This window comes from Aptenodytes patagonicus, chromosome 4 (genome assembly GCF_965638725.1).
Source record: "Aptenodytes patagonicus chromosome 4, bAptPat1.pri.cur, whole genome shotgun sequence".
Classification (NCBI taxonomy): domain Eukaryota; kingdom Metazoa; phylum Chordata; class Aves; order Sphenisciformes; family Spheniscidae; genus Aptenodytes; species Aptenodytes patagonicus.
The window spans coordinates 55,214,700-55,242,231 of NC_134952.1; the positions used below are offsets into that span (position 1 = coordinate 55,214,700).

General features: G+C 41.9%; 1 protein-coding gene across 2 annotated transcripts in view; it reads right to left on the reverse strand.

Moving 5' to 3' along the window:
* UNC5C (unc-5 netrin receptor C) overlaps nucleotides 1–27,532 on the reverse strand; it is a 272,875-nt gene that overhangs the window by 92,206 nt on the left and 153,137 nt on the right. For both annotated transcript variants that reach the window (XM_076336783.1, XM_076336781.1), the window contains exon 2: nucleotides 9,287–9,508. In XM_076336783.1, the coding sequence (XP_076192898.1) occupies nucleotides 9,287–9,508 (222 nt within the window). The remainder of the gene's footprint in view (nucleotides 1–9,286; nucleotides 9,509–27,532) is intronic.

Here is a 27,532-nt window from a genome sequence, read left to right on the forward strand (position 1 = left end):
CAGAAAGGCATGCAAAAAGGCAGCCTGGTGGTCACAGAAGTCATTTGGTGTGTACATGTTTCTGGAAACAGCACAGCTCATGATCCCCGTCAGCTACAGCGAGGCACCGGGGATGCGAGCAAGTTGCTCTGCAGATCCACGCGACTTTCACATGAAAAAAGACCTTTTTCATTATGTAAGTAAATGCCACCAATAGTATCCTTGTAATTCTGGCTGCCTGATTTATTTATTTTTTTCCTGGGTACCCACTCTGACTGAATTCCAATACTGGTTGCCACCATAGTTGAAGAACATAAGGATTAAAACTAAACCCCAAAGCAAGCCTGACCCACTTCTAGGCATTGTTATTCTTCAGGCCTGGCAATCCTTACTCCTCTTCAGAGGAGTGCACGGCAACTGACCCAGGTGCAGTGTCAGCACTCATTACAGAAACATCATTATACAAGTCACTGGGAAGCCAAAAGCAGCAATCAAGCAACTGAGATCCTCTCTAAAATCAAAACCTAGGAGCAAATAATAGAAGAGGACACGAGGGCCTAAAGATCAGTATTCAGGGGGAAGAAGAGACACAGAAGAGTCTGACAAAAGACTCCCTTTCTGCTCTCACAATCAAAATATGAAGAGGGATGAGAAGTTATGAGGAATTGTGAAAGGCATCCCATCAAAACCTGATGAGAAAGAGCTGTACATAACCTTGCCAGTGAATGGCAGTCCTGCTGGTACCTACCACATCACGCTGCTCATTTATGTACGAATCAGGAATGCATGGGAATAAGAAAATGAATACAAGCGGTGAACCTGCAAAGGCAGCACAAAATTAGATCCTGTAGGGGTCAGAGCTGCATGTGACAGCCACCTCTCTTTCCCTTACACGTTAGCGATGATTTGGTACCCTACCCACATAGTGAAAAAAGCCTCACTAAATCTGATCTATGTGCAATGGTTGTTCCATATAAATGGCCTTTTTTTCAGAAAAAGAAGGATTTCTCCAGTCTAGTTTTAAGCAATAGGAATTCTTCTACCTCTCTTCAGAGAATGGTTTCACTGTCTAATGAGCTAATAGAGAAAAAAGTAGAAGATACTACTCGGGTAACTGAGATACAAGCTTACACAGACTTCAAGGGACTCAAGACAACATCACTTAAATGTCTTGCACACTCATCAAGACCCTAACGTCTCTAAATAGGGTTAGACTACATTTCCAGTGACTGCATCAGACTATAACTTGTTCTCAAGAAGGAAAAAGTAAGGTATAATTTGGACCTTCAATTTCCCTGAATATTTTTAGGGATTTTCGCAAAGAAACTACAGAGCTATTAGTCCTACTCATTCTCATATTTAATTAACTGAAAACCCTACATTTATAGGATGCAAGTGTTCCTGCCATTGCACTGCCGGGGTGCTACTGACTGCAGCACTTTTGTTTGACAGCACACAAGACCTTGGCTCTGCTGTTCTTTTCTGCCATTCCTGTATCCAGAAAACAGTTGTTTTCCATTTAGGCCAGCAGATGCAGGACGGAGACTATTCTTTGGGACTCACTTCCAAACCAAGTTGACATTTATTGTCCTTTCAGGCACCAGACCACCCTCGCCGCAGGGGCTCCAGATCCCACACAAAGAGTGTTCAGCTCCAAAGGAGCCAGGGGACACGGATGGAAAAAGGAAGCATTGCTGTGCAAAGCTGTGGCTAGTCTGAAGCTGTGGTGGGTGGACTGATGTCTGAAGATGTCTTTTGGGGAATTAATGGGATTACGAGTGTATAACAAAGGGTTTAATGAAGGAAAACCTTGGAGGGAGATAAGGTGTAGGCTGGAAATATTCAGAGGGGTATCCTCAAACGCTTCAGATGAATGCACTAAGCATCCATATTCCTCTTCTTATTATTTAAATAACTTTATTTCCTGTCTCAGATTTGTTTTTCTAGAAGCCCACTGGAAACCTTCAGGACAATTAGGTGAACAGCTGCAGATAGGAATTTAATGCTGCAATAAGAAATGAGTAAGTATCCTAAAGCTTTTATCTTGTGGTCCCAAAGCACTTTGCAGAGGTAAATAACAGAGACATTGAGTGATTTGCACACAGATACATGGTGAAACCACAGAAGATTTGGAATAGGTAAATGACCCTTCCCATGGACCCATCATTACCCACAGGAAGAGCATGAGCAGGACTAACTTGCAGGAAGAATAGCTCCCTCTGGGCCCCCCTGTTAGCATCCCTGAATACCCTGAAGGATACAGCAAGTGCTGAGGCTGGAAGAGCCCGGCTCAGTCAGCTTAGAAGCATGAGGGCAGAGGGTTCGCGAGGTCCATGGCTGCTGTCTGTAAAGGTGGCGGGGCACACACCCCCACAGGGCAAAGAGCTGCTGGAAAGGACAGCATTAGCAGAACAGGCAGGTGACAATGCCTGTGAACATGTAAAGAAGGTGTCTACATGTAAGAGCTAGAAGCAGCCTTCCACAAAGACTTATAGGGACAAAACCCCCACATACAACAGTTTGATTAAAGAAGAAATTAATGATATGCTAATATATGTTTTATAAGTGTGTTATACATGGTGGATACTACACTCAGTGGAGTCTAAACTCAAAAACCCCACAGTCTCTTGCAGGCTTCTATACAAAAAGATAATCTTCCTGGGTTTGAGGGGTGGTTTTGTATTGCCTATAATCAGATTTCCCTCCAGAAGCAAATATCTGGCCCGATGTTCTTATTCTGTTTATATAAAAAGATTATTTCTCTTCTTTAGGTCAGGAATGACCTCAGTGATTTCTCCACTGACTTCAACAAAAATAAACACCATTTTGAATTTGATCCTAGAAAATGGTGATTCTCTGTCTCTGCGTGTGCCGCTTCTGAAGTTTCCAAACTGGTTCTTTTTCTATCAAAGTATACTAATTACTCAAGATAAAAGTGGAGACTTTGCCTGCTTGCAAAAAATGTCTGCAGCAGCTTTGTTGTCGGGTATTGCCTCGATCTGGGCGTGCTGGGGACCACGTTCCCAACAGCTGATTTTGAAGATGCAAACTGCAAGAAGAGAGAACTTCTCTTGCAGTGGTGATAGGCATGGGGCTCCACTTCCCCGGGAGAGCTGCCCGCCAGGCCACGGGGAGTGATAGGCAGAGAGAAGATGGCCCGAGTGACATCTAAAATGGCTGCAACCTAAATGTCAAATAGGAAAAAAGTGTGGGTTTGTTCATATACTTTTATGCAAGTAAACAGCCTGTATTTTCCTGGAGAATTCCAGTTCTTTGGAGAAATAGCGTTGTCTGCTCCTTTCTGCACCAGTTGCAGCCTTTCAGACCACACATATAAATGCATTTCACTTACAGCATCCTTCCAAAGAGGGAACAGACTTCGAATTACTAAAGAAAATGGACTGTAGTATCAATTCTAACCCACATCTCAAAACTATTAATAGAAGCATTTGGGAAGAGATACACAGACACATTTTTAAATTTCCTTGAAATGAGTTGGATTAGGGCAGAGTATAGAAGAAGCAGAGCTAAAAATTGGCAATATGTTACTGAGAAATAATTATTTTGAATTGGGGTGCTTGATGTTTGTAATGGATTTGATCCGATGATAAACGGAAAATAAAATGACTTGTGACAACAGGGGAATGAAAACAATCCTTATTTATGATATGTGGCTACCCTTACTGACATAACCCCAAGGTATTCTACCCCAGAGAGTCAAAATATTGCAGGCTAAGTATAACTGCAGCATTTAGCATCACTTGTCATCTCCTTAGTGAAGTTAATGGGGAAACTGGCCACATTTGTTCAGAAAAATAGCTTTTTTCCTTATCTTTTGGACTCTTGAAAAATAATACAGAGAATTAGGAGGCTACAGCAGCAAAGAAAGAAAAAAAGAAGCAGCAAAAAGAAATTAAGGAAGGAAGGTGTGCAGGGAGGGAAAAGAGCATTAAGGAAAGGAAGATCTGTGGGTCACAGAAAACAAGTAAAATGGTACCCCTCTGCACTCCTCTCCCTGAGCTGTCCTTACATGCGGGCAGGGGGCACCTGAATTTCATATTTGGGCTTCCAAATTAAGTTCTTCAACACTGGTATTCAAAGAAGTGCTGTATTTAAAAAGTAACGATAAATAAATATTCTTATTTATAAAAAAAACTAAGACAAACGAGCACAACTGCTCAAAATGAGAGGCTACACGATGATCTTTGCTGTATAATCAAAAGCCCCACCTTAAACAAGGTCCAAACAAGTTGATGGAGCTTTTGTCATTAGGGCAATGCAGCCTTCCAAAATGTGGTGCCACAAACACCAAAATAAACAGCTTTCATGAGCTGTACACACAGAGAGGAAGATAAAGCGATAGAGCACGGTGTGCTGCAAGTGATTTTTCTGCCTCTGCACATGTTGCCAGAAGAGCAGATACAGTCACTGTGGAGGTTTCCCCACTGCTGTCTTGGCTGCAGCATCTTGTAAGAGCTGTTTTAAAGGCAAAAGGGCAGACGTCAATCTTTGATCTTTCTGTTGAGAGGGTGATCTATTAAAGACTTAGCTAGCTGGGGACCTACTCCCTCCACAGGCTGCCAAACCCATTGCTTAAGGTAACAGCCTCCTATTTGCCAGATCAATGCTGACCCTACGACAAAAGCTCGGTCTCCTTTCGTCAAATCTGCAAGTCATCCAAAAATACTTTATTAATGGGGAAAGGTAATGGTGGGAGGTAAGTGTGGGAATCACAGCGGCGGCTATGTAAAGAAACCGAAACAAAGAAGTCCAAAATTTCTGTCTGAAAAGAAGAGCCTATTCACCCACCTCAGTGCAGTTTGAGAAACCCTCTTAATCAGACAAAAATCTTATTCTGAGCCAGATTCTAACTTTATCGTTTTCGTTGATTTGTGGGGAGGCAGAGAGTCGAAGGGGCAGCCGAAGGGAAAGTCTTCGGAGCCACCTATTCGCCTTGCTGAAGGCTGGGTGGCACCGGGGATGCTCCTGGGGGACTTTAGGTCTTCTGAGAGCCTGCTTCTGAGGGCAGGACATGGGAAAAAAGATCGGCGACTTCACTGCTCCTTAACAGAGCCTCCCTCAGCATGCCTTTCCTCTGAGATTGCACAGATAAGCCTGTTCATTTTGCATTAGCTGGGGCCTCAGGCCAGGCTCAAGAGTCCTTATTCCATCTTGCTGCTATTTGGGAACACGGAGGAGGTCATCAGCAAACTCCCTGAGCCGTCCTCTCCCTGTGCATCCCAGCAAAAGAAGACAGAAAGTGTAGGCAAACAATAATGCCGGCTGAATTGCCCAATATGTCTATTTAATTAGCACTTAGAAGAGTCCCAAATGTTGTTTTCTCCTTGCTTGAAGGAGAGAGAAGAAGAACATGCCACTGGCATTGCAGAGGGCAAGAGGGGTTTTATAGATCATTTCACCTTAATAGTCATGGAGAAACTATTACAATGCATCTCCAAATTGAAAAGACAAAAACAAGGTCCCTGTAGTCCTGATTTTTCTCTGTTGTACATCACTGGGATGTGGGGTTTGATTTAACAGCATTTAATCCCTCTGGACAAATTGAAGGGGTGCAGGACACTGATTTTCTATACATCCGCAACTCTCCCACCACTGCAGAATCGGTGTGTGTGTCTGAAAATATTTCTCCATAAAAAGCACACATGCAAAATAAAATCTTTTGCCATAGTCATTTTCAGAGGTACAGTAATTTGGAAAATGTGCACAAATTGCTCTAACAATTATTGATGCTATTGAGCTTCCTGCCCTGTGACAATGGAATTTCCTTGCCCTGAAAAGCATCAGTTCTGCAGGGTTCCTTTTACTTTCGTTGCTGTTATCTTTTATGACAGTCAGCCATAAAATCAAATGTGTTCCCTCAAAACAACTTTCATCTTTGTTTTTTAAAAACAGTGTTCTTATTCTTTACATATATTTTTCCACATTAATGGGAAAATATTCCAGCAAAAACATAAAAAAGACCATGCCCTGCCTTGTATTTCACGAACATAGGAAATGAAAGAGTCAAAGATATGCACTAAAGATTTTCAAAGCACCCATTTGACTTCTTTATGAAAATGTTCAGCTTTTTCCATAAAGAAGAAAAATTCCAGCAAGTCTGAGGATTAAAAAACTGAATGTAATGATCTTCTACGTAAGCTTCTGGCTTCTCAGACTCGATCATTGGAAATTTTTTTTGCAAGTCTCTCTCTTCAGGATAATTTAATTAAATAAAGTGGTACTAGAACACCCTGTCACTATTACTGTTCTCATCCTCCCCAACCAGAAGGCAACAACTCCCACAGAGTCCCTGTGCAAGTTCTTTACAGCAATGCTTTACCTACTGTTTAAAAATATCCCACAGTGCAAAGTGCCTATAACGATAACTCTTATATTGTACCTTCTCTCTGTTACAAAGAAAAAAAATATATATACATCGGAAAAAAATACAAATATTTATTTTCCTCTCTTAAAAATTAACCTTCTTAATATATTCAACATTTCTATCTAGCAGCTTTCTTCAATGAGAGCTCAGCTGCACTCTCATTCCTTCTCTTGTGCCACTGCTATTACTGTGCTGTTGTCTCTGGTTTTATCAATGACAGAAACAAATTTGCCTTATAAGAAGAGTTAATCTTCTCTACATAGATTTCATTCCTACGCACAGGCTCAAAGTCCATGAACACATAATCTTTTGCAAATCAAAACCTATTTCTCTCTTTCATGCATCATTTACAATCCCAAGATGATGTACCGCTAGCGTCACACCTGTATTTTAGTCCTCTTTCTTCCTGATTACCCGTCCTTTAGAAAAGAAAGCACAGGTGACCTTTACTTTTTTCCTCTCATATATTTTATTGCCTGTTTGTCTTGTTTTCTTTTGCTTTGCTTTTCTACCTAAAGAACTGAAAGAGAAAGCCTGGTTCAAAAACGACAGCAGAAGACCGCCTCAGCATGGTGCTCTTCTTCGTATTTAGGCAAAACAGACCTTAAGAATGGTAAAATATCAGGAAAGAAAAATGAACCCAGTTTTCAGTTGCTGGGATTACATGACTGATCCAGCAGAAACACTACGTAACCGAGATCCCTTTGAGCCCCGGGTTAGCCGTGTAAAGGCTACATCTAACCTCGTTTGTGGGCAATTTCTCCAGCCTCTCTAATTGCAAGCCTGAAGCCAGCAGCAGCATAGGCTTGGGCTGCCATCCTTACGCCACCCTCTGAGCAGCTTAGTCACTACTGCTGTGCCCTAGGTTACACCTACTGCACCAGCTAGCCAAAAACAGCAAAAGAAACCAAAATAGCCTCAAAAGGGGTAGAGTCAAAGGGCTTTGCCAGCCTGACTGGTGCAAGCTGCCAAGCCAATACCTCCTTCTTTGGGCACCAGAATGAATCCTCACAGTCACTGTCTTCTGCAACTTTTTCTCCAGCTCCATCTGCAGTGGATATATTTTCCCGAGCTTCCATTGCTTTGAAGAAGATATTATTTTACCACTACCTTAAATACATTGTTTACCCATTTCTATACTATGTGCTATGAGCCCTAGATTCTCAGTCTACTTACAGGAAGGTGCACAAACACTGCAACCGTGACATGCATTAAGCAACCTTTTGGCAACAACCAGGTTGACTGACAAATTTAGGTTCTGATGACAGTTTCATTTTAACAAGCTATTAGTGTGACTGGGTTTGTGGCTCTTGTGCTAATAATCTGATGTGCACAGCTTTTGACACTCTCCTCCCCCCCAAACTGCAGTAGATTATGTTAATCTCTAATTGTATATGGGTTTCGTTTGCATATAATTGCTGCTGTTTGTTATGCAAAACATTTGTCCTCTAATATATTCAGATGCATCTGTTTTCAAGACTGGCCTTCTACATTTGTAGAATGCAATTTGCTTTACGGCATCATGAAGTTTTTCTACAATGAGATTTTTGAGAAAAAAGAATGAATTTTTCACCTGTAGTGAAAAATTTCACCTGTAGCAAAACATTTTCATGTTTCTGAATGCTGGTGTTAATAAAAGCTTAAAAAATTAACACAGTGATAGCTGCCCTCCTGCTTGTCCTTCTTCATTCCAGTGGACCCCCACGGATGAAAAAAATTGAAGATGTATTAAGTAACAAGAATATCTTTTATTATTTTTTCTGCTGCAGTCAACTTGTTGGAAAAGCCAATTCTTACAAACAAACAAACAGGCCCAAAGTTTAATACAGATTTTTTCTATAGCCTTTCTTCCTACACCCACCTTCCCTTTTTCAAGCTGAGAGCACCACAGTACCATTAAAAGCTTATGCTTTTGATCTCTGTGCAAATAAATGAGCTGAAACAAATAAAACCCAGTTCACAAGAGACTTTCAAGACATCTGGTGGAGTTATTTTTCTAAGTAATTAGACCAAGTAGTGGTGTAATTCCCAAATGAAAGGTACCTTCTTGCTTGGTATCCAGTTATTTCTCAGAGCCATCAAAACAGCAGTAAGTCCCGCTTCTCTCCTTGCGTGTGACTCAAACTCTATTGATTACCAGTCTTCCCAAATGGGAACAATCATATCTTTGATATAGGCTGGTTTATTACTGAAGTTTTTAAACCTTTTTTTTTTTTTTTTGGTACTACAAGGGTCCTGTTTTTCTTCCGTGAACGTCAGTGGGATTTCTGGTATTGACTGAGGAAGGATGAGGCTCTTGGCTTCTTTTTGTTTTCTTTTCCTTGCTAACCTACTCTAGTTCTGCTTCACACAGGCTCTATGGAGCAGGCAAAAAAGTGTAATGGAATAACAGCCAGGTACTTGCTCTGGATCAATACACTACTCTAAACTGTGCCCAGGTGTGCTTTCTCCTTCTTTCTTGCTGGAAGCTGATTAAATTTCTCCTTTTTTTCTCGAATCTCCCCAAGAAAACATCATTCTAGGACCAACCCAGTTGCTCTTCAGCACTTTGAGGAGAATGTGGTTCTTGGTCTGTGACTACGATACAGTGCAACCACTGGGAATTTGTGACACTGGGGAAGTGAACAGGGAGTAGACCTGGCTGAGAAAGCAATTCCACTTTGTTTGTGCACGGTTCCCCCATTTTTTTTGTTTCAAATTCGGGCAGAGTGCTCTACAATCATGTTTTACTAACTGACCTGGATGCAGACACCACCTCTGTGCTCTGACAGCTAATGTTCAGTAATGCCAGATACCGAATTCACAGCTGTATCGAGAGTAAAGAAAAGCAGCTGCCATATGAAATAGCTGCTAGATTACAACGGTGGGCTTGATATTAAAGCTTTTTCATTCTCATCCCTCCATGACATAACACAAACTCACCAGAGGTTTCATCTACTCTCTCATCCACCACATGGTCCTTCTGATGAACCCATTCGCTGTTGCACTTAAAATAGATCTGCGTGGCTGGGCTCGCTTTGCAGTACAGATTCACGGGCTTGTTCTTCACAATGTAAGCCTCTTCAGGTTCGATGAGGAAGTGGGGCAATGGCTCTGGAGGATCAGATGGAAAAGTTTCTGGAAGTTCATGAAAAAAGTCATCATCTGTGGAGAAGAGACAAAAAGGACAAATGAAACAACCAAAATTCAGCTGGCAAACACACACAAGCACTTTCTGAAAATTTCAAGAGCATACTTTTCAAATAAAATGTTATCTTAGGAGCATTCCTAGACCGAGGCTTAAATGCACTGCTGTTTTCAGACTAGAAGAAATTGTTCTTTACATCCTGAGCTCTCTTTCTTCTACGTGATGTGACAGGGATGTGCACATTCACGTGTCTGGGAATGGTCCTTTGTTATCATCACCGGCAATACTAGCAATAAAGCATTATGTTAGCGCTTGGGAGAGTTGCCTGCAAAACCGTAAAAAGAAATAATAGAAACTTTTGGAAGCTTCAAGGTCACACTTTTCAATAGTGACTAATCGCACTGTTTAATCAAGTGCATGCACATAGCTAGTATTGGCTGAGGCTGGTACAAATAGGAAATAGCGCCTTTCGTTTCAGATGAGCAATTTGAAATCTGCTCTAAGGGCAAAAGACTAAATGCAAGTCCAGTCTGTGCTTCTTTGTTCATACTCTGACTCTCTTCCTAAGACTGCTAATGAAGGTGCCCAGCTATGCTTTCTTTACTTTGTTTGTAGTACACTGGTCTGTGCAGTCCTCACTATGGAGAGGAATCGAGAGCTGGGACATAGGGCAGAGAAGCTGTGAGATGGTGACATTTTGGGCCAACATGGACGCATGCTACTGACGCAAGGAACCTCTGCACCTCTCTGGTGCTGCTGGTAATGAATAAAGTCAATATGAGAAGTCTAGAGAAGGAGGAAAAGAATCCAACACACAGGAGGCAACACTGAAAACACCTAACACACATACTTTCCTTTCTCTCTCCCTCCCTCTTCACAAATCCCCCTTTACAATCCCTCTGCCCCTTTCTGCAGAGGAAGTCTTCCACATCAGAAAGCACCAATTCAGCAGAGAATAACCCTCTTCCCATCCACCTCCCCACCTGCCGTCAGTGCACAAGAACATCCAAGAGGCTCCCAGCAGCAAAGGGGTGGGGGGGCACCAACTACTGAGAGATCCACCAGCAGCAAGCTGACAGTCCTGAAGGCCTTATTCAATCTCCCCCTTTCTGCCTCTGAAGCAGTTATCATCATACACAGTGACGGACGCTGCTGATGATCAATAAACACCACAGAACATCAAACTAAAAATACTGCGGAAGGCTGGCTATCTTCTCCCTGCCAGTCTTCATGAAGATGAAATGTCAGATGGCTACCTCTCCGTACCTGAGACATGCCTGTGCAGGCTGTGTCCAGAGTTACAAGGAACATGAAAGGCTCTCCTTCCAGCTACTGCTTTTGCAGAAAGACAAGAAAAAACAGGAACAGTTGAAGGAGACAGGGGGAGAAGGTAATATGGTACCCATCCATGTAGCTATATGGAGGTAGACTGTACGTCTTTATCAGTGATGGGAATACCTTACACAGCAAAAGATTTTGTGAACCTCTTGAACTGTTTATGAGGAGAACATATGTTCACCAATTTGTGTTGTTGTTGTTTTTTTTTTTCCCTTCATATTAATTTAAAAACACTCCTGCCCTTTTGGGTGTCTCATTTTACAAAGAGCAACAGGCCTGACTCACTACCGCATCACCCCCTGAGAGTTAATAGAAGTGAACTGGTGCAATGATAGAAGAAAGTGTCACTAAATAAGGCCTGGTATTTTCCTAGCAAAGGGAAAATCTGTGACATACTATAACAATTCCATTTCCATCTCCATCAACTAATCATCTCTGAATACTCAAATTAAATTTAATTTTTATCACTTTTCCATCCTTCCTTTTTTCCTGCGGTTTCCTTTTCACTCTGACCACACCAGCCTCCTTTTACTGCAATCCTATTTTCTCTCCCCGTTAGGTATTCCTTCCTTGCTCCATTTTGCTCCCATTTTTTCCAAAGACAAAGACGAGTTACAATAAGTTAATGGGAGTCCACATTTGGTTTCATGACAATAAAACATGTTTGAAGCAAAGCAAGAGGTTTTTCAGCATTCCTCATCCCCTTCTATCCATACCTCCCCCTCTTCCCCACTCCCTCCCTCTCCCTCTCGCACACGCTGCTCCATAGACATCCACAACACAGAAACATTAGAGATGAATCATTTCCCCTGAATTGCCACAGGACGTATCTTTTTCTTCTGGTCATTTAATTGCAAATCAGCGAGCAGACAGATGGAAACTAACAAAGCACACATATGTTTTATAATTAAACAAGTATTGCTTCACTAATTTCTGGTGACTGGAAGAACAAATGTATTTATTTTCACCACTAGGTTTCTGCACATTATCAAAGACAGTACTTACGCTGCCTGACCAATTAACTGCATCTTATCAAAGATGTAACTAGAAAGTCTAAAAGGAGGGATCAGCAAGCTGCAGAAAAGAAGAAAGGTGGTTTTAAAAATTATTTCTTTAATCAGCCTGGAGAATGTGTGTGGGCTTGGGCCTTCCCTCCTGAAGGTAACTGCTTCTATAGTTTAAATATTTTTATGTTAAAGTGGATTCACAGTACTGCCCAGTACACGACAACCTAGTCTCATGTTTTGATTGTGGCGATAGCTGTTTCTCTACACCAGCCTGGCATCCTGCAGTCAGGTACAAGCCAGTTTTCTTACTGGCTTCTTGCTATAATTCCACCTTACTCTTCTTAAGCAATAATAAAGCTCAGCTTTATTTTTCCACGCTCTTTCTCATTGTTTTTGAGAGGCATCTGAACATCTTAAATGTTAGGGATATAGATGGAAACCATTCACAAACTGTCACACAGAGTGCACAGAGGCTGCCTTGTCCCTGGAAACTGGCATTTAAAATCTGCACTTTTAGAATAAATTTAAGATAGCAGCTAAGAGATATTTTTTTGTTTTTTAAACTGGAGTATATTCATTCAATCCCTGCCCTCGTACCGTTGCTATTAGTAGCAACTTTGGAGCTATTTTTTTTATAGAGCAGATTCTTAAGAGGGGCATCCAGAATACGACCACGACTGGGTTTTTCTGTGTTTGGCAGAAAAAAACCCAGTCACACTGCAAAGCTAGTCTTACCTCCATTAGCATTCAGGGCCCCTCGCTCCTGCTATTCACCGCTGACAGGTAACAGGCGGCTTTATCAGCCTGTGCAAAGCGCAGCCAAAGTCACTTGGTGTTCCCTGCATTCCCCAAAGAGATGGGATCGGCTGCTGCCGGGAGGCAAACCACCACTCCCCTCCCGCCCAGGCACGCCAGCCGCCACCAGCTGATGTTGCAGGATGGTGGTTTAAAGGTAGACAGGGTGCGCAGCCATGGTTCCCCTGTGCTGGGCTGCGGTACTCACCTCTCGGGATGAGGACGCTTTGAGGAGGAAGAACCCTAAAACCCCTTGTGATGGCTTGCCCATCACAACAGGCACAGCTGCGGCACGGCTTAGGACAGTTGGCCGATTCGGCTGCTGATTTGGGACAGGGTTTTGAACCATCAACCTTAACACACATCTTGGATCCAAGTCTTGCATTTCATTTTTTTTTTAATTAGACTGATACGCTGTTATGCTTTCAATGTAATGCTTGCAGCAACATGCGAGCATAATTATAACGGCAGTGTAATTATATAACAAAATATTCTTAAAAATCCAACACAAATATTTACCTCTGAAAATGTCAATATGGGACATTTGACTGTGTTGAGATTTTTTGCAACTCCCTACAAATCGAACTTTTGGTAAAACGGAAGCAAACTCATGAATCTGTGTTTTCACAAGGCCACAGTTTCTAACAACCTAATAAACACTTCCATCAAAGTTTCTCCTGACCGGCTCTGGTTGAACACAGGTCATTGCTCTGTCCATACAAAGATTAAACTCTGACTTAAGTTTTTCAGGGATGACTCTGTTATACCCATATGGCCTGCCGGGCCTACAATTTGGATGGGGGTCGCCTCTCGTTGCGTGCTCCGTATCTGTACAAGGGGATAAATCTTGCCTGAGACTTTGATCTGAATCTTCCTGATGGTTATCACTGGTTATTTAAAATCTTCATCTTCCCATGGCACAACAAAGCAGCAAACTTCATATCTCTCTTATTTAACTCTCCTAAAGAATTAGATATTTTTTCTTCTGTCTGGAGGAAAAAAGCTAATTAAACCATTTGGGAGTGATGTGGGAGTGTAGATACAAACAAACACTGAAAATTCACATACTTCATTTCCAATCATTATGTCAATGCCATGTGCAGCAAGTTCCCCTTACAAGCTTGATCAAATGCAAATACGAGGCACGCATTGTTCTCCCCTGTTATAACAAAACCCTTCTGTGCTCAGTAACTTCGAGCTGCAAGTTTACTTCTGCAGTATGTCACATTCATCTTCATTTTTACATAATAAAGTATACAGTCCATCTGTTGTTATTGACTGATTTATATTAGCATGCTGGTTTTGACTGGGGTAGAGTTAATTCTTCATAGTAGTTAGCATGGGGCTGTGGTTTGGATTTGTGCTGGAAACAGCGTTGATAACACAGGGATGTTTTCGTTACTGCTGAGCAGGGCTTACACAGAGTCAAGGCCTCTTCTGCTTCTCACCCCACCCCACCAGCGAGCAGGCTGGGGGTGCACAAGAAGCTGGGAGGGGGCACGGCTGGGACAGCTTGACCCCAACTGACCAAAGGGATATTCCATACCATATGACGTCATCCTCAGCATATAAAGCTGGGGGAAGAAGGAGGAAGGGGGGAACGTTCAGAGTTATGGTGTTTGCCTTCCCAAGTAACCGTTAGGCGTGATGGAGCCCTGCTTTCCTGGAGATGGCTGAACACCTGCCTGCCGATGGGAAGGAGTGAATGAATTCCTTGTTTTGCTTTGCTTGCGTGCGCGGCTTTTGCTTTACCTATTAAACTGTCTTTATCTCAACCCACGAGTTTCCTCACTTTTACCCTTCTGATTGTCTCCCCCATCCCACTGTGAGGGGAGTGAGTGAGTGGCTGTGTGGTGCTTAATTGCTGGCTGGGGTTAAACCACAACAATTAGCCAGACAAAAGACATGATTAATGGTACCGCTAAACTGGTATCGCTCATGTGATTCATTCATATTAAGAAAATAAATTTTTAAAAGCTATTTTAATCTATAAACTTAATTTCGAATTTTTATTTTAGTTGTTGGCCCAAGTACAGATACGCTCTTTTATTTGCCTTCTGTAGTATCTGACAACTATGTATTTTTTTAAAGGCAAGTCAAATGTAAAATCTATAGGAACAGGTGAAGTGTCACTGAAATCAGCATTGATAGAAGCTGGCATGGACTGTCACACATCGGAATTTTAGTTCAATTATCTTCTAAGGTAAAACAAATCTTTGCCCGAGTCAGGAACCTTTTGATGCTAGGGAAGGTCTTTATTCTTTTCATGCATTTGTTTGTAAAACTGTACATATTATTGCTCTTCATGCATAAAAAGTGAAAAAGGAGATTTTATGGTATACTTCCCTTTTTATGGACTAGTACCCCTGCTCTAATCTGTGGCAGGAAAATATTGTGCTCCGTACACCAATCTATTAATCTCTAGATCACTAGTTTTATTACTATATATCAAGCTTTAATTCTCATCAACCCAGCATATAACTCACTATATTTCTGAACTGCGAGACTTAAACTATTATTGCTTAGATCATAATATATTGGACCATTATCTCTTTGTGTGAGACCTGAAGCAAATTCTTCTCAAATGGAATTTACTTCAGAATGATTCAAGAGCAATTTAAAATGAATGGCTGCAGAGCTAATTCCATTTGCATTTGGATGCCCATCACTTGGCAAGATCATTCCCCACACGTTGCAAGAAAGGCAGCTGGAGTTAACTGTATGGATGGGATTTCTGTTCAGTTTTTTAATGTTATGATTAAAAAGCTTTCTAGAGCAACAAGTACTGTTTACTGTGAAATTAACAGCAGGTGCTAGCTCAGTAAGACAGCTTATCAGGATGGAGGCAAGGGTTTGGTTTACAGTGCACACATTTTCAGGAAGGGAAAATTGCTCAGCTGGAAGTCCTTTGGTCGCAGGGTTTTCTGTCCTCCTAGAAAGGGCACACAGTATCGTGGTGCCACCAAATGGGAAGCAAGGAAACAAAAAATCCTGTATGCCATATAGCCTGCCTCCACCTCAGGGTCCCGTAACACCGATGGAGCTATGAATCAAAAATTAGGCCAAGTTGAATGAGAAATGGGAGAAAACAGGACTTTTTCTAAGAATTACTAGCGAGTCATTTCTGTGTCAGAGGGCCCTCTTGTCCCCGCCTCAGCCCTGGAGACCACACAGGGACAGAGAATGGGCACAGCAAAGCATAGCCCCATGCCCTGACAGAGAAAGCATATTTTCCTGCCCTGCCGGGGGGAAGACGAGGAGGAGGGTGGCTTTCTCAGCACTCATCCTCTGTCAGCCCTACCTCCAGCTGACTGCAAGGTGGGCATGCAATAAGGCAATCACACATTATTCTCCAGCATCTTAAAAGTGGAAGATTTCACCAAATAGCCCAGGAAGATTGCAATTTTATAACAGCATAATATTTGGCCAGCTTGGGAGCCCGGCATCCGCTTGCTTGTAGCTGAATTCACTGCAGGCCTTTATGTGCCTGAAGACGAGGCTTGGTTTTGTGGCAGCCCACAAACCAGATGCTTGCTGAACCTTGCTGAACTCTCAGGGGAGCAAGGGCAAGGGAATTTCAGACTCAAATTTACTGAGCACCCACAAAATGAAATGCTCTTTTCAGCAGGAGAAGCAAAGTGCAGGCATGGTCTGGGAAAAGCAATAGAGAAATCGATAGGGCATGCAATATTCATCTTTTTTGGGTGATTTCAGTCTAGAAACAGACTAAATAAAGACCGCAAAGAGGAACGAACTTCCCCCGCACCTGCAGTGGCTCGGTGAAGACCCTCCTAGCAGATCTCAGCCTAACAACACATCCCCAGGAGGTTAAATGCAAGCTTTGCATGCACTTAGAGAACGAGGAACATATCCACTGAGTGGCTACATATAGATCAGAAGGCTGCTGGGCAAAAGTCTCCCCCCCAAACACACACACGTCAAACAAAACCCAAACACATCCTTTCCTATCCTCCTGTACCCCTACCAAAGAAGCAACTTCCACAGAGGCATGGGAAGCAATATGTGATCCACTGTCAGCCACAGGCACCAACATGGAGCTCTTTCTAAAACCCAGATGATGGGCATCTAAGACATCTGAAATAGTGGATTTTTGGCTCAACTAAAGAGTTCAGGAAGGAGGTTTCCGTTACTCAATGACAAGCCTACTACATTGGACATCCCAAATAAATAAATAGGCTACCAAAGGCCTAATATAGTAATCGTGTTCGTTATGCCCACCTTACCTCGACTAGCCTTTCTCAGCAAAGAGAAAGAGGGAAGAAAATGCCATGCTTTCCCTTGCAACAGCAGTGCACGGTTCGGCATTAGGCAGGGTGCCTGCTAAGACTGGGAGCTGTGGTTCAAAAGCAGGGACATTTCACAGTCGCAGAAGCCCAATGAGCGGCTGCTGGTGCTCCCCACTGGCAGCACCGCACTGAGCAGAGGCCCCTCGCGTTGTGCACTTCTCTTCAAGCTCCTATTTCACATGAATGCTGCACGATCAGATATAAAACCAATGGCAGAGGAAGATGAAAGAGTAAACAGTTGTCACTTGGCCATGGTCCATGTGGACACTGTGCAACCATGTTACCTACGGCAATCAGCTTGTGCTCCGTTTCCCCTGCTTTGATAGCACCATCTCTTTCTCTCAGGTCAATGGTTGGAATATATTTTGCCTGGCTTACCCTAGTAAACTGCACTGCTAGTAATCAACAATTAATTCCAGTGGAGACAGATCTGATTTGCATCAGAGTAAGGAAAAGGCGAATCAGGTCTGGATGAGGAAAACACCAACTGTACCAGCTTTATAAAGCAGCTTGCAAGTTACATGTTACTGTCTGGGGAAAAGGCATCTTCCCCCAGTTCGTTTAATTCATAATTATAATTAAAGTTTCTGCTTCTCTTGAGGCTAATGGCAATTTTGTCATCAATCAGATCAGAGGCAAACCAAAGACAAAACGTGTCCTCAAAATGATTTTTGCAGCCTTCTGAAAGAGAGAGGTATTTCTTTATACATCCCACGGTGAAACCAAGACGGAAAATGTGGGTATATACACAGACATGACATTTAAGGTGCTGTATGCAGAACTTCATCGTTGCCCTGAGACAAAGTCTGTCAGACTACCAGCTGCTGCCTAAACATGCAAGAGATGGTACAGGTACTTGTTAGCATTGGACTCGGTGTAGGAAAATGCCAGAACATGGTATGATTTTGCGCAAGGCAATGAAAATACTTTCTGTTGCATATGAAGAGCACCAAGCTGTTCTTTGAGCAACGAGCTTTATGATAATTGTTGTCAGTATAAGAAATCTAACTCAGTAATCTGCAAGTGCTATTTATCATGAGGCTGCCTAACCATATAAATAGATAAAACAGGACGGAGGCAAATCATCAGGGGGTGAGGCTGACTTACGAGCACTGACAGTGTGAAATGTCAAGGGAAGAGGCAAAGGTCCTGTCTCTCTGCTGCCCTGTCCTGTGCACCGTCAGTCACATCCCTCTTTGCAACGCTTTCATTAATTCCGATGGAAACTTTGCTGTTGTGCTTCTACAGAGCTACTGGATAAGGTTGGCTCAGTTACTGTGCCAAGGCTATCAAAAGTACAGCACCTGAAAATAGAACTACAGTGCTTGTGCAAACAGCAGATGACATCAGGGACATTTCTTGGTAATTATTATCCTGTGGAAGATTGCTTTCCTTTGTCCTGTTGCTCTCTCTTTCTATTTGTTTAAAACTAATAAAATATTCATGCTTAAAAAAAAAAAAAAAAGCGGGTTGCAGACTGTCTCTGAAACTTTACCTCCCTTACTCTGTCATGTAATAAAAAGAGAGTGTTTTGTACACATGTGTGTGTTACTTTGTCCAGCACACACACTGTATTCCGTAAGTGTGAGCACCACGCATTTAATCTAATTAGAAAATTAACACGACTCCTGTTAGACATGCTTGTGCTGGTAGAGTTCATGCAGTTTGGCTGCATATTATTGCTACTTCTGTTTTCTCTGATATGAAGGCAACGGAGAAACTTCAGTGTCAGACCACGAGATTTTCCGTCCCGCCTGTAAAACTGAAATGCATTTTTTTCCATTTGAATTCTAGCTTGTGAAGGGTCTGTATGATGGCATGGGATCCCCTCCTAACCACCTGCAAGCAAAGTCTAATTTGAAACATTTCTGCCCCAGCTGCCATTAGTAGTCATAATGGTTGACACAGGGTCAAAAAATTATTAAACCTCTGAGGAGCATCATTTCCTCTTCAGTGTTAGGCTTCACTTTCCTTTGACACATTAGTCCTGAAGCAGCTCCAGGCTCTTGACCCCTCCTTTAACCCTGATAACTAATTAAAGATGGACAAGGCTTAGGCTAAAACACTTTTTGTTAAACCTATTCATTCTCGAGTCCCCTTCAGGCACTCTTTGTCACACAGGACAGAGCCTGCCATATTTACATGAACATGAAAGTAGATGCCTGTTACAATAATACAAAAAATCTCTTTTTACAAGACCTAACTTAACCTTTGTGGTTAGCTGGTAGGATGCATTTTATAGCACATAAAATATATTCTCAACGCATACTAGAAACAAGTTTCCTGGGTATAGTCCAAAGCATACAATTCAGGAAAAATCCAAGGATAATTAAATCTGTATGTATTTTTAGAATTAAAAGTTCAGACTCAGGTTCTTCATCGGACTGCTATTTCAACAGTCTGAATGTGGTGTCCCGAATATGCACAAATGAAGAATTGATCCTACCTTTTCTCACACGAGGATTTCTTAAGGCTCTATCATGTACTAGAAACAATGACAGAGCTCAGACTAGAGTCGTCAGCTGTAGGCAGATGGATTTTAGGGCCAGCGGTAAATCATATCACACAGGAGAAGTTGGTTTAATATAGATAAATCTGTGTGCAACATATTGTTGATGGCTAGGGCACAATGAAAGGAGTCCCATACTGCTAGCTTGAGAGAGGATCTGTAACTGAATGTGGTAATTTGCAAATACTTTCTTAGCTTTTCATGTTGTTTCATATTAATAATTAAGCTTGCTTCTTGCATCAGTATGTTAGGGTTAAAATGTCAATCCTTTGGTTCTAGCAAGAATGGCTATTTTTATCCTTACTTTTCCCATTATTAAAACTGCTGCAGAGCTCTGCTCCCAGATTTCTAATGCTTTCAATGCAAGCATTTTTCTCAGCAAAGAGTGATGATCCAACATCTCGTGATTAATAAAACTGAGATCTAGTGGGATGTCATGGATCCTGATTTCATGAGCTATCTGAAGTGCACAGTTAATCTAGTTAGTGGGACCACTCCACCCCAGAGAACACAGGACACTTGCCTATACCTAAAATAATAGCTCAGTCATATAGCCACCTGGTTAAGGCATCAAGCTGAGACCCAGGGGATAGATATTCTTGTGTGACCTTGGGGAAATCTACTCTGCCAGGTTCAGGGTCCCATCTGCAAAACGGATGTAGCAGCCTAATAGGTAGCACTCTAATTCACTACCTTCGAACTGAGTAAACAACTCAGTACTCCGATTCTTCCTTCAAAATTTCTCCAAAATACCTGTCAGCATCATTTACTAAACAGCAAACAACAATTACCCAAAGGACCACAAACAAATCTATGTTTATGAAACGATTAGGAAGCAAAGTTTGGCTATTTTGGAGCTGATGCAAGTTTTGCCACTGGTCTTCCTCTGTATCGATAGAGAGGTTGAAGAGCAGGATTTGGAGCAGGAGCCTGACCTTGGGTGCTCTGAAGGGCTCTCTCCATGGGCTGGGGGCACCCTGGTGAGACTGGTGTCCTGAGACTAACATTAGTCCTCATGAATATCTACCTACTCACTACTTTCTTCCATGGTTCTCAATGAGATTATTATTTGCCTGGTGCTAGTTACCTAATTTCATCCACAGCCAATTTTTCAAGAACCGTAAACTATTTTGTATGAGGCTGATTTATCCCAGCAGAAGTCCAAATTGAATTAGAAATCCATTAGCTAAATTCTAAGCAGGAGCTTCTGGGGAGGAGGGGAAAGGGAGGGTGGGAACCTGGGAATCTGAGCACCAGATGTGGAAAAGGCGAAAAAAAATCAACCTTAAAAGAAGTAGAAAAGGGAAAGAAAAAATAAGTATCTTCTTACTGAATTAAGCACCCAGGTATTTAGGGAGCCAGATGGAAGAACACGGATTATTGCCTAGGATCAGAAACATGACTCAGACATTTATTTATTTATTTATACTGGCAATTGGTTTTGTAAATACATGAGACATTTGTAAGCAGATGAAAAGCATTGGTCTGCTTGAATATCATGGTTGCATTCATGCAAATAACAACAGATTGTGTGTACTATATATACTAATAAAGCTAATAATAAGGTGTTCAACCAAACCTTAATACAAAGATTTCTCTCTGAGGGAAAATGAAAGCAAGAAAGGCTTATTTACTTTGGAAACATACAGGATGATTTAAGGAGCTATCACCCTTGATGCAGAGCCTGCATATTTGAGGAAACTGATGGACAATGTACCTCTTTGACCACACATTTTTTTACAGGAGAGCACATCCTCTCCTCTTGCCAATCTACCCCCACCATCGGTACACTCAGCAAATGAAGGATGATGGAAGGAGAATGCAGCTAGTTCATTGACATTAACACCCACCCTATCATTCTAAAGCTGGAAACTATGATGGATGGATCCCAGGGCCCACAGAGGGAAACTGCAGTACAGTCCCTCTCATACGAGTTACAGAAACAGCCTGCATCCACACAGTCATTTCAGGAGTCCACAAAAGGTCTGAAGTATTCAGTTACAGATTGGAAATTTCCCCCTGCAGTGACTAATTGCATTCACACTCATTTCGTAAGTCTTGCTGATTTCTTACTTTCAAACTCTCTAACAATTAAAAAAAAAAAAATCTTAAAATTCAAAGAGCAACCTGAGACAGCAGGCTCCTGACTTTGCTTTACCTCCAACTCAACCTTCAGCCCAAGTGCCTGTGAAATATCACCCTTTCCATCATCAGGAGTACCCAAGATAGCTCAAACAGAAGTTGTTGAGACCAGATAGCAAACATGCAGTGCCTGTGGGAAGCTCTGACATGTGCCATCAGACTTCTTCTGGATCACAGCGTGAGAAACTCCAGTACCAGCAAAGTGCGTGGTCACCCGTCCTAGCAACCACCCTGCCCTTTGTCTCCAAATCTTTTCAAGTTCACTCTGTGGCCACTAACAGGAACAACAAACAAGGGAAGAAAAAGAAAAGGAAACCTAAATACTCAGAAATCACAGTTATGACTGGTAATGGTAGTTAAAGTAGAGAAATCCCCAGCAAGTGCTGAGAACAGATCCAGCACTGATGTTTTGTGGAAAGACAGACAATGCTGATGTTCAGAGACAGGCAGCCAAAGTTTAACTCCTGGATCTATCACAAACTGACTTGCTTCCCTTCCGTATCTGTAAATAGTTTCTTGTCTGCCACATCCATTTTTAATGTAAGGTTCCTACAGGGACTGCTATCTCTTAATATGCCAACAGAAAATGCCACTGGAAGAGGGGCTTCAGATCCTGAGAAGCAAAAGACTCACTACCAAGTTACATACGCTGTTTCTCCTCAGTGCTGTGAATTGGTTTGGACTGAATCAGAAGCACTCTGAAACTATACGTCAGATAATAACAGTATTGAGTTTCAGTAGCTGAAAGCACACATGCAGAAACAGAGCAAAAAGGCGGCCTGAAGTGTTTCTAGCTTGACCGCCTCTAGCAGCAGGGATAAGAAATGCTGGGAGATATCTGCCTCTGTCTTGTAGATGCCACAGGTGCTAACACACTGTACAGCACTCAGGACAATATCGTTTAGCCAGTGTGAAACTGTCCCTTAAATGTGCATTGCCTGTATTGGGACACGTGGTCATTTATACCTGCCATTGACTCCCTTGTGTCTAAAGAAAGCGGTATCGTTCAATAATAGCCCAGATCATTCCAAGAAATCGCATTTGTCTGTATCTCAGCCTAGTCCAAAACTGCAAATCTTTGAGGTCTCAACTCCTTGCACAAGTAACTTTGCTGCTTGTGCCAGAGCCTTAGCCCTAACCAGAAGCAAATAGATTCCTTTGGTTTTGATTTTTAAAATACGGACTTGCACTCAAAAAGACAGCACAGCAATGTTAATGAATGAATCCAAAATATAAAGAAAAAGAAACACTGTAGAGGAATAATGGAAATGCAATTAATTTGCAGGCTTTGCTGGATGTGTTTTGTATTGCTGTATCGTATTTATTTATTCAGCACTCCTCAGCAGGTCAGCTGGAAGCTGGGGAGCAATGAATCAGTGCTCTAATCTCCCTCCCCATCATCCCCAGCCTTTCTGAGGAAACTGATATCCAGCCCCAGCTGAATCTGTCGAGTCCTGATCATAAATGCCGTCACTAGAGAAACACAGACCTAAGCTATCTGACTAATTTGAGCATAAAACATACGTATTTCAATCCCACTTTCTGTTTTCTCATCTCTGACCTTCTTTATCCCTTTTCTTGGGTTTTCTGTCCTATCTTTTATTCCCCATTTTTATCCTCTTCTTTCTTGCCTCTAGGCTCTCTACCCACTTTTTTTTTAATTCCACGTCCCTCCCATCCTTTTTTCCTCAAGTTCAGCAAACCTGACTGGTCAGGAATCTCCCTATGTTGTTACAAATGGATAAAGATTAATAGCCAAGAAGCAGAGACAAGAATGATTAAGGACAGAAATTTCGCAAAAGCCAACATCAAACCTAAATAGTTTTACCTACTTTTATAACTCTCGGAATAATTAACTACAGATCTTTTTTACTCACATTCATGCAAAATCCATTCATCTATGCAATAGTAATAATATTCTAATATTTAAAGAAGGCAAGAGGTAATCCCGCTTTATTCTAGTGTCTAACCAGAGACTACAGTTTAAAGTGGTTCTCCAGTTAGTTTAAACAGCTTTTTCTGCTCTTCATTTGGCAAAATGGGCTTGAATAGCACAAGTTCATTTTGACGTTAGGTAGCCTCATTCAGCAGGTTTCTAATTTGTGACCAGCAGAGCACAGTAGTATTAAATCAAACATCTGTAAATATATGGTAGAAGGTCACATTCTGTGACTGTACAAGGCTTGGGGCAGAAAGGGTAGAAAACATGTAACATTAATTATTAGCCATAGTATGTGAAGGTTTTACACCAAAAAGGTCATTTGCAATAGTTCCATTTCACTCTCTGAGCCACATTTCCTTTTAAGTGGCAAAATCACAGCACACAAGCAAATTAATATCTAAATTAAAACAGCAGCTGTGCATTTGGGTAGTAATTGTATGCAAGAAACCTCAGAAGCTTATTGCTAATACTTAAAGCGAGGGGTGTATTTTGGTTGGATTCCCACCGTACTCAGCGCTGATGCCAAAATGCATTATAACATAGCTGAAAACAGGTATTGTACGAGCAAGACAGTCAGCATTTTGCCTCAGGAGTCTGGGCTGTAGCTTCCTGTTAATGAACAAAATCTCTGTTAGATGAGCTGCTTCTTTCCCAAGTCCACCTCTGCTGTTTGGTAACGCGTAGTACACTGTCACCCTATCGACACTAAACAGAGCACAGCACCTGAATTTGCCACCCCCAAAAAACCCCACTATTATGTTGATCTTTGCCAATATGCTGAAGTTAGACTGCTCTGCACGATTTACTCACTCACAGCTGGAGCTGCTTTTTAAGTGACTTGTTCTCTTCCAGGATCCTCCTGGATCCATGTAGGACAGTCTATGCTCTGGCCAGGTGAGTAGAAACCCAAAGGGTTTGGAAGTTGACTGGGAAAGGACTATTTTACACATAAGCCAGGCAGCAAATGGGCCAGGGTACTGGGGACACACTCTAATGTATCGCACATGCTTCAGAGAGAACAAATTACCAGCCTGTTTCTCTACTGCCCCACACATGGCAGCTTCTTTAAACTCCCGAGGATCTCCCGCATAGCACCCCTCAAACCCTGTGACCTGCAGGTTTGGAAAGGGGATGTCCTGCAGCATCCCCACCACCTCCATGCTTGCCACAACCACCATTACTGCCTGGCCCCATGGACTGCAGCACCTCCCGGCTTCACATCCCCCCGGTCTGCTACTCCCAGGTGGAAAAATGTCATTACCCAAGAATATGTTTAATGTATGCAAAGGTAATCTTGGACACAAAAGGAAAGGGGGACTAGGTAGCAGCAGCAGCAGAGAACAAGTTGCTGTACATGACAGTTCATTTCTGGATAGCTAAGGAGATTAATGCCTTCACCTGCTGCTCGTGCATTACTGTCCCCAGCCATACAGAGATGAAATGCTGTCATGTACAGCAACTTGCTCTTCATTGCTCAAGCGGAGAGAGCTCATGCAGCGACTGCTCTCCTGAACCCCAAGCCACGGTGAAGAATGTTTAATTAAGGAAAGCATGAATACGAAGCATGCATTGTATTTAAATAATGCACTATAAATGCTACATCCCCAAACAACTTGAGGAAAAGTGTAAAAACTGATGCAGCCATAAACTATCTTAGCACAGATCACAGCAGTCAGCTATGAAACGAGTCTTCTCTATCTTTGTTAAATGAATAACATCAAAGAATATTGTTCAAATCTTTCTTCATATTTGTCCCACTTTCCCTGGTTGTATTACTGCTCTTATCATTTGCCATTTCTAATATCTCCTTACAAATCTGAAAATAACTGTTCCCCAGATACATTTTTTGAAATTTGTATTTGTAGCATGAATTAAGTACTAGAAAAAATGCTAGGCTGGTTGCTCCAACACCCAAAACCAGATCCATCAGGGAGTTCCTGCAAGTGCACAGTAATCCTGCCCCCCTGCCAGACAACCTGTCCATTTCCCTGTCAGCAGTGGTCTCATGCATCTTGGAGACAAAAATTCTTTTTTTCTTCTTTTCCTTTTTTGTTTACAGCACAGGGACCCTGTCAGACTGGAAACTGGTTGAATCAGGAGTCAAACCCACTTTTCTGAAATCTCAGTCTAGTCTTCACTCTTCTAGATTATCCCTAGTCATCACTTAGACAAACTTTTCTAGGGGTAGGGTTGTCACTTTGAGTTGAGATTTTTGTCATAGCCTAGAGAGATTAGACTCTATTCTTCCTTTAAGTTTGTCTAGCTTTACTAGACTGCTTTAAAAGAGCAAACCTTATCTCTGAAGCAATCTAACTCCCGGGCTCTTTGCTGAGGTTGCAAATTGTGACCAATCTAGGTGCCAAGATTCATGCAACAGAAGAGTGTTCATTAGAAAGCCAGCAAGAGCACAAATTAACTTCACAACTCTCAGGTATCACTCGACTTCTACAATAAGAACTTTCATCTTCAGCAACCTCAGACCAGAAATAAACCAAAAAATAAACCATACTGCTGTCCCCGCCTCTTCCAAACAGGTCCTTTCCACTTGGTTGTTTCCACCTACACTCTGCAAGTCAGAATACACCTCAGCCTGTAACTCTGAACTAAACAAATGTTTGTCAACAAAGTTCATAAAACTACCTGAATATCTATATCCCAGTGTATATACACCAACCTTTTCTACCATTAAACTACAGCAGGGTACACATGATTTTGATTTGTACATCAGCATCATGATAGAGCCCCAGCTCAGGAGGGGTTCCTGCAGTCAGAACGACTCACATTACAGCTGACAGCTTGGAGACTTGGCGGGTCTAAATATATTTGGGGAATATAGATATATTTCACTTTATAGAGATAAAGAGATGCTTTTCTTTAGAAAGAATAACTAAATGTTTCCTTCTGAAAAGTAATAACTTGCACCAAAATGGGCATTCCCGAGCTTGTATTTATTGGTCTTGTAGCTGCTTCCACTAATGTCATATGAAAACTATTGCCTTTATCACGAGTAGCATTGATCCCATTATTTGGTACAATTTTCTCAAATTATTTACTTCTAGCCTTATTGTCTCATCAGCTATATCCATTCATTTCTCTTGTTCCCCTGCTTCAGGGCTCCCTTATCTTATTTCTGGGACGACACAGGTTTCAGCTGCTTAGATACAGATATTAGTCAGTCTTATACACTCCGTAAATACCTCTGTTTATGTACACTAGCAACCTTACTGAGACGGTGCAGAAGGCAAAGCATCTTAATTCAAGAACACCCACATGGATCTTGACAGGGTGTGGGCTGGGAAAATAAAATCCATTTCTTCTGTTGTGAATGTTGACATTTCTATGAACAAGAAGTTGCAGTATCTTCTGTTTCCTCTAGAGGGGTAAGGCAGGTGGGACAACGTCATGGGACCTTTGAAGACATGTGGGTTGAGATTTTATGCTCTCTGGGCCACTCCATTTATTTTCTCCTTTGCCTATAAACTCAAAGGACTGTAACAGGGTAAATGTAATCTGAAAGAGCCATCAGATTGGTAACATTTCTTCAGCCAAATCCATCTGCCTGAACTTGATCCTTGTTTGGAAGAACACATCATTGTAATTATTTATTGTATAGAATTCCTCCCCACATTCAATTTTCTGACCACGATTCTCTCCAGAAGAAGTGACCCAATTGAGTTTAAAAAAAAAAAAAAAAAGAGAGACAGAATATGAAAGCCAGAGAAAATTAGCATGCAATAAGCCATTTCTTCCTGTCAATTTTCTCGTCTCCTTTTATTAACAGATTTGTTTTTGAAGCAATTATACACGTGCAATCCATTTGCGGCATCTCTTTACTTGCCTCCTGACATAACCATTATTAGGGCTGTCACAGCTGATCGGCTAACAGCTAGAGAAAGGCAGTTCTGCAGTGTCCTGGTACTGCCAGTCAATACCAGCCGAATAATAATACCGCAGCCTGCGAGCTGCCTATTATTTTTCTTTCCACTGGCTGTGCTGAGAAC